Source organism: Canis lupus, chromosome 4, assembly GCF_011100685.1.
Source record: "Canis lupus familiaris isolate Mischka breed German Shepherd chromosome 4, alternate assembly UU_Cfam_GSD_1.0, whole genome shotgun sequence".
Classification (NCBI taxonomy): Eukaryota; Metazoa; Chordata; class Mammalia; order Carnivora; family Canidae; genus Canis; species Canis lupus.
In genome coordinates this window covers 51,188,817-51,200,799 of record NC_049225.1, presented here as the reverse complement: position 1 = coordinate 51,200,799, position 11,983 = coordinate 51,188,817, and the positions used below count along the sequence as shown (strand labels likewise).

General features: G+C 40.6%; 1 protein-coding gene across 6 annotated transcripts; it reads left to right on the top strand.

Annotated features, from left to right (window-relative positions):
* Positions 1–3,197: 3,197 nt before the first annotated feature.
* PTTG1 (PTTG1 regulator of sister chromatid separation, securin) lies at positions 3,198–10,968 on the top strand. Of its 6 annotated transcripts, none has more exons than XM_038534862.1 (6): positions 3,198–3,325; positions 3,693–3,793; positions 4,136–4,317; positions 5,600–5,693; positions 9,718–9,876; positions 10,824–10,968. In XM_038534862.1, exons 2-6 carry the CDS (start codon positions 3,703–3,705, stop codon positions 10,898–10,900), a joined length of 603 nt encoding a protein of 200 aa, XP_038390790.1. In that variant the 5' UTR covers positions 3,198–3,325; positions 3,693–3,702; the 3' UTR covers positions 10,901–10,968. The 6 variants fall into 6 exon arrangements, with proteins under 6 accessions (XP_038390790.1, XP_038390787.1, XP_038390789.1 ...); XM_038534859.1 differs by having other exon boundaries at positions 4,133–4,317; XM_038534861.1 differs by having other exon boundaries at positions 3,272–3,322; positions 4,133–4,317.
* Positions 10,969–11,983: the final 1,015 nt, after the last annotated feature.

Sequence of the window (11,983 nt, the reverse complement as noted above, 5' to 3'; positions counted from 1 at the left end):
ATTTCTGCTCTTTGCTCACTCTCTATCTCTGAAATAAAGTCTTTAAAAAAAGTAAAAGTGAAAATAGCTCACACCCATGCTTCATAAAACCCCCTCATAATCCATTTTTTTCTTATTAAAAATTTGCAGTGCCAAGAGTTTAGGAATTTAAACATTAATTTTGATTTTACAGGGCAACAGGTGAAGTCATAGAAAGGGTCAGAGAATAGCCTGAAAGTGAGTAGTCTCTGGATCACCTACACTTTGTTTTTACTTCTTTAAATAATTCCTGAAATTGGCTTGGAATTGTTGAGGCCTGTTTTAAAATCACCAGGCACAAGCCAGAGAACACATCTCCCAGACGAATCATATAATGTACTAGAAGAGAAGGGAGAAGGCTTTGTAAGGTTTGGATTCCCCCTGGAGGACTTGGAGAAAAGTATAGGGAAGCACGTGTTCAGTTCTCTAGATGGGTTGCTGTTTGTAAATCATGATTAGAATAAACGGGGATTGATTAGGATCTAGGTACTATTATAAGGTGAGGGTGGTTACTAATTGGGTAATCTAGTAATAATAGGGAATAGTAAAGTGGGTTTGGGGCATCATTGGTGAGAAAACAAGAATCACTCAAAGAGGGGGTAGTTGGGGCACCTGGGTGGCTCAGTGGCTCAGGTCATGATCCCAGAGACATAGGCAGAGGGAGAAGCAGGCTTCTCTCGGGGGAAGTCTGATGCGGGGCTTGATCCTCTGCCTATGTCTCTGCCTCTCTTTCTGTGTCTCTCATAAATAAATAAATAAATAAAAATCTTTAAAAAAAAAAAAGAGGGGGTGGCTATAGCATTTTACAGTTTCTACATGACCTTGAGAAACACAGTGCTTCCTGTTGTAAGGGGAAGACTTAACTGGGGGAGATACAAATCTTGCACTCAAAGACCTTGGGAGATAGAGAATCCCCACTTCCCAGCTGTAGGTGCTATACAGATTCGGTTCCAAAGTGAACACTTGTGTGCTGATGATGCAATATGGAGTTGAATCATTTAGAGGTAGATAGAGGGAGAAAATAAGGAGAGGCAAGAGAATAAAAGAAAAAGAACAAGGGAGGGTCCATATGGGTGTGAATGGCTTTTTGTCCTCTTTACCTTCTTAGAATATTTTCTTCTTGATGCCTTGCCCAGTGTCTAGTATTTAATCGACATTCAGTAAATATTTATTGAATGAATTAATCATTCAGCCAATTTTGGTTCTGAAATGCCAGGGAAGAAGGGCCAATGAGCTGACATATTGAGAACTGGATCAATGCCAGGTGTAGTGTTAAATCTTATGGGAAATAATGTAGGCTCAACCGCTCTCTCCTAACGTACCTGCAAGTTAGAATGTATCTAGTGACCTGTGGGGAGTAGGGATTGGATGATACAGGCCAGTCTAGGTCTTTTGAATTTATTCCTTTACCTCGTGTTTGTTTAATCTATTTCCATTTGTTATAGAAATAGGAAAAGGTCGTTAATTTTTCCAAGCACAATTTCTCCCCATATCTTGGAAATTGGAATTCCTTATCAATATTTTTTATTATTCCTCAGATCTTTTTCCAACTCTGTGCCCTCTGCCACTAGGCTCTTCTAGGCAGCTGTGATGAATGTATTGTTAAGATGTTAAAAGTTTAAAATAAGTCCCATTAAATGACAGAATTTGAAGAGAAGCCTGAATTATGTACTCCTTAGGATCATCATTTTGTTCATAAGCCAGATTCTTATTTTTGATATTTTTTAAATTAAATCATAATTAACATAACGTGATATTAATTTTAGGTGTACAATGTAATGATTCAACAATTCTATACATTTCTCAGTGCTCATCACCATAAGTGTGCTCTTAATCCTCTTCATCTATTTCATCCAGCTTCCCACCCACCTCCCCTCTGGTGACCACTAGGTTATTTTCTTTTTAAAAAAATCTTATTTAAATTTAATTAATGAACATATAGTGTACTATTAGTTTCAGAGGTAGAATTTACTGATTCATCAGTTGCATATAACACCCAGTGCTCATTACATCATGTGCCCTCCTTAATGCCCATCATCTAGTTACCTCATCCTCTCACCCCCTTCCTCTCCAGTGACCCTCAGTTTGTTTCCTATGATTAAGAGTCTCTTATGGTTTGTCTCCTTCCTTGATTTCATCTTGTTTTATTTTTTCCTCTTTTCCTCTATGATCCTCTGTTTTGTTTCTTGAATTCCACATATGAGTGAGATCATATAATTGTCTTTCTCTGATTGACTTATTCCACTTGGCATAATATCCTCTAGTTCATCCACATTGTTGTAAATCATAAGTCATAGTCCTGATGCTATAATGAAAACAGCATCCTAGCCTGAAATATTGACGGTAGTTCAGCAATTAGGGAATAGTCCATCCATTCTTAATCACAAGCCCAACAGAATGACTCAAACATTACTGTTTGATCTGTTTGTATTTTACATCGCTTCTTAACTTTCAAAGATTTATCATTGAGGGTGAGAGCAGGCCCACGCGATGGGGGGAGGGGCAGAGGGAGAGAGAATTCTGAAGCAGGCTCCCCCCACTAGACATTTTTTTTTGGGGGGGGGGGGCACTTGATCCCAGGTCCTGTGGGTCATGATCTGAGACCCAGGTGTCCCATGCTTCCTAACTTTTAACCGTGCTCTGCTAGTATTCTTTAAAGGGAATATGAGTGGTTTCAGTATCTGACTATATAAGCATTTTTTATATACCTAATTGAAATACAATTGTATGTATCCGTAGTTCCCCAGTTATTTTTCCAATGGCTGCCAATGCCTTTCCTCCAGTTCTGCATCTTCTTTTTTATTTGATATGCTCTATTTATTCTTTGGAGAAATAGTTAATTGAAGACTTTGGGAAAATAGTTCTGTTGCCACTTTGCCTTGACTCAACCCCAGCATCTTTTCATTTAAGAACTTCCTGGCCACGTGTCTCAGGAAAAAAAAAAAACAACAACAACTCAAATTCTGTATCTTGATATCATAATGATCATTGACTTCCTGGAATTGAAGACCATGTTCACTCCCTTTCTATCTCTGTGAGTTGCTGGTTCAAAACACCTAGAAGTAAAGGGGTCAGCACGTTTGGTTTTTTCCTTCCCGGGAGACGCTCTACGGGCGGGGCCGCGGGAGCTTGGGCCCCTCCCATTGGTCCTTCCGGGAGCCTCGCCCCACCCCCGGCCCCGCCTCCTGGGAGGATGGACCAATAGGAGCGCGAGTTGTGGTTTAAACTCGGAGTCCCGCGAGGGGGCCCGAGGCTCAGTCTCGGAGGAGCTTGGCTGTCGGTCCCGGACCGGGCGGACCGCGAGGTGGTGAGCGGCTGGGCCCGCGGGTCCCGCGAGGGGGCGGGGGGCCGGGGGCCGGGGGTCGTCTGTAGCGCCGAGCCGGGTGGAGCCACGGCCTGGGACTGCGTGCGCGGCGCCGGCAGTTCGGTTCCGCCGAGTAGCAGGACCCGTGCGAGCCCCAAACCGCCGACTTTTCTGGGACTTGGAGCCCCCGACGCAGGCCTCAGGAGTCAGGAGCTGGGTTAAATGCCTGTTGGCTCCAGAACGGGCTTCGCTCGCTCCTCAGCTCCAGTGTTGGCGTGGACCCGCCCTGGGTAGAGTTTGCTCTGTGCCACACCTTCCCTCTCTCCCCCTCCCTGAGCCTCGGGGTCTGATGTGCGTTTCACGCCCGCAGCTAGTCCAGAATGGCTACCCTGATCTTCGTTGATAAGGAGAACGGAGAGCCAGGCCCCCGTGCGGCTCCCAAGGACGGGCTGAAGCTGGGGTCTCGGCCTCGTAAGTACCCTGGCTGCCGTCTGCGCAGGTGCTGGCCTCCAGAGGTGGGCGTGGCCCGTGCTTGGGGGAGGCGGTTAGCTACTCCGTTGGAATACTGCTGCTGCAAAGTGCTTGTCACGGGTCTGTTTTTCATGTTCAGCATCTTAGTTAAGGGAGTATTTAAGAGGGCACAGAACTGAAGTACTATTAGACATATGGCCATGCCACTGTCAGAAGTGGGGGATGAGAATGAGGCCAAGTTTATGCACACGGTCAGCCTTCAAATTGCACGGGTGTTTGTTCCCTGAATAATCTTATTTTCTTTTCTTCTTCTTCTTCTTTTTTTTTTCTTTTTTTTAGCAGTCCAAGCTTTAGATGGGAGATCTCAGGTTTCAACACCACGTGTAGGCAAAATGTTTGATGCTCAAGCAGCCTTACCTAAAGTTGCCAGAAAGGCCTTGGGAACTGTCAACAGAGCCACAGAAAATTCAGTGAAGACTAATGGACCTCTCAAACAGAAGCAGCCAACCTTCTCTGCCAAAAAAGTAAGTGTTGGCTGCAAAGTCACTGTTGAAACACTCTAGCACTCTTTGACTCTTAAAAAATGACTATCGGCATCCTACTTTGCTTTCTGTCTTGGGAGTACAAGGAAATATAGGCTACCAAACATAGATTAAGAGGAGGGAATCATACTCCCTCTGGACTTCCTCTATGCTCCAGGATCAGAAGTCTCAGAAGCAGCTGGTGAATGCTTTTGCCTCACCTGCCCTTAACTAGTGTGGAAGCAGATTCTTTGATAGTATCTACTTAGGGATACAGGAAGTACTGAGAGGGAGGATACTTTACCAGAGATCACGGAGCTAATATAGCTCAGGTGCTGCCATCTTCATCTCCTAGAGCAAGCACCAGGTACTCTACTTTGCAAGCATGTCGATGTTTGGATGTGTGTACCAGCTATAGGTCCATGCATCCCAGACTGAGGAGACTTTGCTGTGAAAGATGACTTCAGCATGTACATTAACATTTCATTTGAATAATTGTGTTATGTATTTAGAAAAAAGCCCTAGTACTTTATATCAAAATAGGACTTCTGTGCTTTAGGACAAGATGACATTTTTAAAAACTAAGTTGAGTAAAAGAGAAATGTTAAATTCGAGTATCGCAAGGCTGTGGCAAAAATGAGAATGCAACCCAGAACTGAAGTGTGGGAAACCCTATTTTCCTCTAGATTTGCACATGTGACATAAGTTTGAGTCAGGAATATGCAGGCTTCTGCTTTGGCCTACTATTGCAGATTGCCTATCTGCCAATTTTATTCTAGGGAATTATCTAGTCTTCTAACTTCCATGACTGTCCTGCTGACTCTTACTCAGCGTGTGAATTTCAACTTAATATTTAACCAAGCAAATAATTAAGGGAACACTGATGGAGAAACATGGGTGGAAATCACATCCAAAAGCCAAAAATGGTTTCTAGAATCAGCTTTTATTTGAGTAACTCATGCCTGTTTTCTCTGACAGGTTGAATGATTGAGTTGATTAGCTCTGAATTAACTGCCGTCTTGGTGACTTAGGCTAAAAGGTGCTGATACTTAAATTTCAGACTTAACTCTTGAGCATGCTCCTAGAATTGCTTGCTGAATTGTATTGGTATGTAATTATGAGAACTAAGGATTATGGTTTTTTAGAAGTCAGCATAAAATTGAAAAAATGTGGTGAAGCAGTCACATGTCTTGAAGAAGACTTATGATCTCTTATACTAAACATTTGTACAGTTGTACTAAACAAAGTTTTTCACTTTCATTGATTCATATTTTCGTGGTTTTAGGTGACTGAGAAGACTGTCAAAGCAAAAAGCTCTGTTCCTGCCTCAGATGACACCTATCCAGAAATAGAAAAATTCTTTCCTTTCAATCCTTTAGGTAATATATATATATATATATTTTTTTTTTTTTGGTATTACACAAAAATGCTTTAGCCTTGAGTTTCTCTTAGAATCCAATTCAGCTCTAATTTAATATGGATATGAATATGACCTATGACCTCTAACTGTAATAAGACTGCCTGAATCTGGGTTTCTCTGGACAAATGTACTTGGTGGATTTATTTGTAAGGAACATCATCTTGGGTCAGAAGGGACATTGGTGCAAAGATGTGGAGGACATTGTTCCTGACCTCAGAAACTTCTAAGGAAGATAAGATGTGTTCCCTAACATTGAACAAGTCTAGAGTGGACAGTGTTCTTAGCAAGACTTTTAGAAAGTGAGTTTTATGTCAAGTTGAACAATGAGAAAATCCGCGTAGTCTGTTATGATGTATGCATTTTTATTCTTTCAACCTGCTGCATGTACCCAAAGTATTTTCTGTTAACAGAAGTACCTTTTCAAGCTTTGATTTATTTCCATATGAGGAGAGGCTACTGTATCCAGGTTCTGGATGCAGTGGTTAATAAGAGGCTCCACCCTAAGAGAGCCCAAGATTTTTTTTTTTTTTTTAAAGATTTTATTTATTTATTCATGAGAGATAGAGAGGCAGAGACACAGCCAGAGGGAGAAGCAGGCTCCATGCAGGGAGCCCGACATGGGACTCAATCCCAGGTCTCCAGGATCACACCCCTGACTGAAGGCAGCACTAAACTGCTGAGGCACTGGGGCTGCCCAGGAGCCCAAGATTTGGAGGGAAAGTCAAACATTGAACAAATCCTCTCACTCTAAATGTCAGAAGGAGAAAAACAGGCCAACCAGGGAGAACTGAACCTCCCCTGGAAGAGCAGGAAGTTTTCTCAGGAAGTGACCTGGAAGTGGAGCTTTAAAGGACATCAAAGGAGAGCCAGACAAGGGAGAGGAAGGGCAAGGCAAGAGTACCGCATGTCTGTGTGTGCAGTGATCTGGGGGTAGAGCAAAGGCCTGTACTGGTTCTGGGACAAAGACAGAGGAAAGGATAGCACAGGTGAGACTGGGGGCAGATCACACAAGGCCTTATTGGTTTCTGAGCTGGCATTTTTGCCCTTTCATCCTAAGGGCATTTAGGCAATCTGTGCATCCAGGTTGTCTCTGGCTTTTATATATTACAATTCTGCAGTTGGTATTCTCGAAATTGTTGTTAGTTTGTGAGGATAGCTGTAGTTGCTGAGTCTCAGAGAGTATGTGATTAAGATTTGATAAAATAGTGTTTCCATACTAACGATTACGATTCAGCCATGAAGGAAAATGAGGTAGATTTATGCGTATTGATCAGGAAGGAGGACTACAATATGCTGTGTTTGAGGAAAACAATACTGCCAGGTTGCCCTCCAAAATAGCATAAATTACTGAATCTACCTACAGTGGTTGAGGATGCCTGCTTCACCTCTAATCTCTCACAGCAGATGTTTCAAAAACCCTTATCAAAAAGGCAATGGGTATCATTGTTTTAAATTGTAGTGTGTGTATGTGTATTGAGCATATTTGATTATTGGCCTTCTATAGTGTTTTTTTTTTTTTTTTAAACTTCCTGTTGGTATCCTTGTTTTTCTTTAATAGGTCTTTCTTTTCTTTTCCTTAATAGCTTTTGTGCATAAAGGAAATGAACTATTAGGTTGCAGACTTTTTTCCTCTGAAGTCTTCTGTTTATGGTTTCTTTTATAATTCAGTGGTTTTAAGTAGACACCTATCACCCAATTCTTTTTTAAGTTCTGGGTTTTAGCAGGCTTGAAAACAGTAGAGTAGTTCCTAGTATTTAGGCTTTAGAGAACTTTCACACTTCAGAAAAGGATGGTTCTCTTTCCTTTTTTTTTTTTTTTTTTTTTTTTTTTTTTAAGATTTTATTTGACAGCACAAATAGGCAGAATGGCAGGCAGAAAGAGGGAGACGGAGAAGCAGGCTCTCTGCTGAGATGTGGGGCTCAATCCCAGGACCCTAGAATCATGCCCTGAGCTGAGGGCAGACGCCTAACCAACTGAGACACCCAGGTGCCCCTCATCTTTGTTCTTTTGAGGAAAGGCTATACCCCTTGAAAAAACTCAATATTTTTGTTAATAGTCAAGAAAAATCTGTTGTATTTTCTTTTTAAATTAAAAAAAATATTTTTTAAAAAGTAATCTCTCTGGCTGATGTAAGGTTTGAACTCATGACTCTGAGATCAAGAATCTCCTGCTGTACCAACTGATTCAGGCAGGTGCCCCAAGAAAAATCTATTTTAAATAATTCTAAGAAGCAAGGCACTTGGATTATAAGGAGGACTGTTACTTAATAGTTCTCAAATTTGTTTTAGGACTTTTACAACTTTTTTTTTTTTTTTTTTTTTTTTTTTTTTTTTTTAAGATTTTATTTACTTATTCATGAGAGAGGCAGAGGGAGAAACAGGCTCCATGCAGGAAGCCCATCGTGGTCCCGATCCCGGGTCCCCAGGATCAGGCCCGGGGCTGAAGGTGGCGCTAAACTGCTGAGCCACCCGGGCTGCCTTTTACAACTCTTAAAAGTTAGTGAAGACCCCAGAGAACTTTTGTTTGTGTGTTATCAATTTTAATTCTTAATGCAGGAAATCTAAATAAAAATAAGTTCCTGGGGAATAAAAACCCCTCCATTATATTAATGTAAGTAACTTCTTTTAACATAATAGAACTTTCCTAAAACATTCAGGAGAATGGCATGATTTTGTATTTTTGAAAATGTGCTTAATTTGACTTAAAACAGTTGGGGCACCTAGGTGGCTGGGTTAAGCACCTGTCTTCAGCTCAGGTCATGATCCCAGGACCCTGGGATCCTATCTAGCATTGGGCTCCCTACTCAGCAGGGAGTCTACTTCTTCCTCTGTTCCTCCTCCTCTGGTGTGTGCACTCTTTCTCTCTCTCAAAAAATAAATAAAAATTTAATACCTGGATTCTCCTCTGATTCTGCATTCAACCTGTTGTATCTCTTTGTTTTGGTTGAAGTACATGAAAAAAATCTGGCCTCATGCAGATGCGTGGTTAAGAAAGGGGGGAGCATTTCGATAGTCTTTTCAGATAAGTGTGGAGAGTTTTCTTTCCTACCACACTAAAATTCAACAAGTGGCAGTTTCCAAATGTATGGTTGTGATGTGTAATCTGAAACCCTATCAGTGAACATTTTATACTGACCATAAAATCCACTGGGCTCTTCTGCAGTTTGAAAATCTTTTATTTTTGCATTTATCACACATTGATCATTTAGAAATAATGATTCACTGGGAAATGTAGATTATCCAAATGTTGAAGGGTTTCATGATGCAATATCAAACACACATTCATTAATGTCACCACTGATCTCTTCAGAAAAATATTAGGAAATTGACAAGCTAATAAGTTTTCCAAAGTTCTAGTGTTTTTTTCCCCTTGAGATTGTGTATATTATCATTGGCAATAAATACTGTTTCTTTAAATGATAGACTTCTTTTATTTTTCTGAGAAAATGTGTTACAAATACCCAAGTCTGAGTAACCAGTTTGTCTTTCTGTTATTTCAACTAAATAGTATTACAGGAAAAAGGCCGCTAGTTTAGCTTGCAAACCAAATAATTGTACAGATCTTTTTTCTTTGACCTCACCTGGTACTTCGGTATGCAACAGAAGTACTTTATGGTCATCATACAGAATACTAAAAAGACATGTTCTTCAGGGTTGAGAGCTAATAAAATTAATACTTTTTATTGTAGATGATAAAGTGATATGTGAAGCTGGCAATTTTTTACTGCAAGTGAATGGTTTTGAGGAATATAGTGACTATAAAATATAGTTTATTGCCACTTCTTGATTTGTGCTAAAGCACAGCAATTCCATCCATCATTGCTTTTGTCCCATCATTGAAAGTGTCAACACAGCAGAAGGTGTTGAAGTTATTAAGAACATAGTTTGACCTCCTGGGCCCACTGTAAGGGTCTCAGATCCCCGTGGGGCTACTGACCACTCTCAGAAGCATTGCCCTGATAAATTGCTTTGTCTTGATGGCAGATTTTGAGAGTTTTGACCTGCCTGAAGAGCACCAGATTGCACACCTCCCCTTGAATGGAGTGCCTCTCATGATCCTTGATGAGGAGAGGGAACTTGAAAAGCTGTTGCACCTGGGCCCCCCTTCACCCCTGAAGATGCCTTCTCTATCCTGGGAGTCTGGTAAGTGAGCAAGTGCCCTTTTAGTAGGGCTGTGAATTATTTGTGTTTTGATACTGCCGTTATTGTGGGGGCAGAATTGTATGGAAGGTTAGCCTACAAGTGATTTCTATTTCTAACTAAAGAGATAAGGTTTCAGAGTAATGAAACCTCTCATTTGGTAGTTTTTCAGTCCCAAGTGCTCAGGTAAAATTAAATCATTCTGGAATCTGGACAGTTCTGTTTATACTTTATTTTTAAAGATTTTATTTATTCTTGAGCAACACAGAGAAAGAGGCAGAGACCTAGGCAGAGGGAGAAGAAGGCTCGATCCCAGGACTCCAGGATCACGACCTGAGCCAAAGGCAGATGCTCAACCACTGAGCCACCCAGGTGCCCCTACGCAGTTTTAGATACAGAAAATAATATTAAATTTAGCATAAAGCTTCTTGGGTTATAACTTGAGGTATAGTAAACTTGTTTGGAATGAGATTTCCAAGTTCTATCCACGGCTAATCTAGGTTCAGGACACTTGAGCGCAATAGCACAGAATTGGCAAAACCTTCTTACTGCCAAGGTTTGAGGCCTGTACTCTATTCAAGCTGGTGGTCAAAAGCTATCATCAGTATGTTTTCTATTTGTTCTGATGGGATAACAAATGCTTCCATAAATTACATTAGTGATATTGTTGGCTCCTACGTGGGTCTCTAAGAACAATAGTTTCAGGTATGTCTTAAGGTTATTTCCTAATGAAGGTGAGTTCTGGTATCTTAGCCACATTTCAAGAAGTAAGTGTGTGTCTGTGTGTGTGTGTGTGTGTGTGTGTGTGTGTGTGTTTAGCTGGGGGTGGGGTAGGGATTCATTAGACAAAGGGGAAAATAAGAATTTATGAGTAAAACTGACAACCAATGTCTGTGTTGAGATGGACTAAAGCGTTTGCAGATATTGAGTAAGAAATTCCTGTCTTCTAGATCTGTTGCAGTCTCCCAGCGTTCTGTCGACCTTGGATGTTGAATTGCCACCTGTTTGCTATGACTTAGATGTTTGAATTTCTTAGCACTTAATAGTTTGTGTATTTTGTATTAATAAAGCAATTCTTTAACAGACCTTTCCTAATATTGCGGTTGGTATTCTTTGGCATTTGCTTAAAACGGTATGAAAATCATTGTTAAGTGTTTGACAGGGGTCTATAATCTGACAATACAAGTATATTAGATTTGAAAAACTCACCTTAGAACCCTTTGGTTTGTCTTTAACAGCTTATTTTAGACACTGCCACTGTTTTCCCTGAAACTTACGCTCCTAAATGTGTACTCTGCTGCCTTTCTGTGGCCATTAACTAGTGACAGTTATTAGATCTCTTAATTAGAAGAGCCACTTCAGCTCATTAAATATCTATTGCTAAGCATTCTTTATTGCTGGTTCTATTTGGTTTCTAATGACTTTAATACTCACTATTCAGTAATCAGAATTTGAAAGGCTCTAAATCTTCCAAGAACTCTATGTCCCTGGGATCTTCAATTAGGTTCTTCAAAGATTGCAGCAGATAATTTACAGATAGTGATGATATACACTCTTCACCTATAGGAAACACTATTTAGTTACTTACACTGTATTTGGACTGGTTTTAAGTATTGTTATTGTGTTTCATGTTTATGACCCTATTTTTCAGGAGAGGACAGTGAAGCTCAGAAATTCATTGATATGCAAAGACATGAAGTGCTCTTACCTCGATTCCAAATCTGGGATTATAATCAAAATATCAGAGACTGTAAATGTTTGCTCATGGATTTTATTTTTTGGAGGAATGGGGTGGAGGATATAAAAAAAAAAAAAGTTATTGCCACCATTTGAAATCCCAAAGTTTCATAGGCCTGGTTTTGGAGCTTCTCTTGGAAAAGCAGATCTGGCAATAGTTGCCCCTTGTTTGGAACACTTGGACTGGCATTGGAGTGCTGGCTGCCTTTTAGGTGGAGTTTGGGCTTTCTGTCCTACAGACCCAAAGGGATAACTGAAGTATTCCTTCTATGGTCTCTTCTTGCTCCAGTTTAATTGCATTCCTTTTACTTGCATGGGCCATGAAATCGATTGAATAGATCCTTAATACCATCCTATGTAGGAAGACTCTCCC

Excerpts from the sequence above, each read along its gene's own strand:
- PTTG1 (XM_038534859.1), top strand. The coding sequence starts at position 3,703 with ATGGCTACCCTGATCTTCGTTGATAAGGAGAACGGAGAGCCAGGCCCC. Across the intron at positions 4,318-5,599 it reads CAACCTTCTCTGCCAAAAAA|GTGACTGAGAAGACTGTCAA; the intron begins GTAAGTGTTGGC and ends TCGTGGTTTTAG. Across the intron at positions 5,694-9,717 it reads CTTTCCTTTCAATCCTTTAG|ATTTTGAGAGTTTTGACCTG; the intron begins GTAATATATATA and ends TCTTGATGGCAG.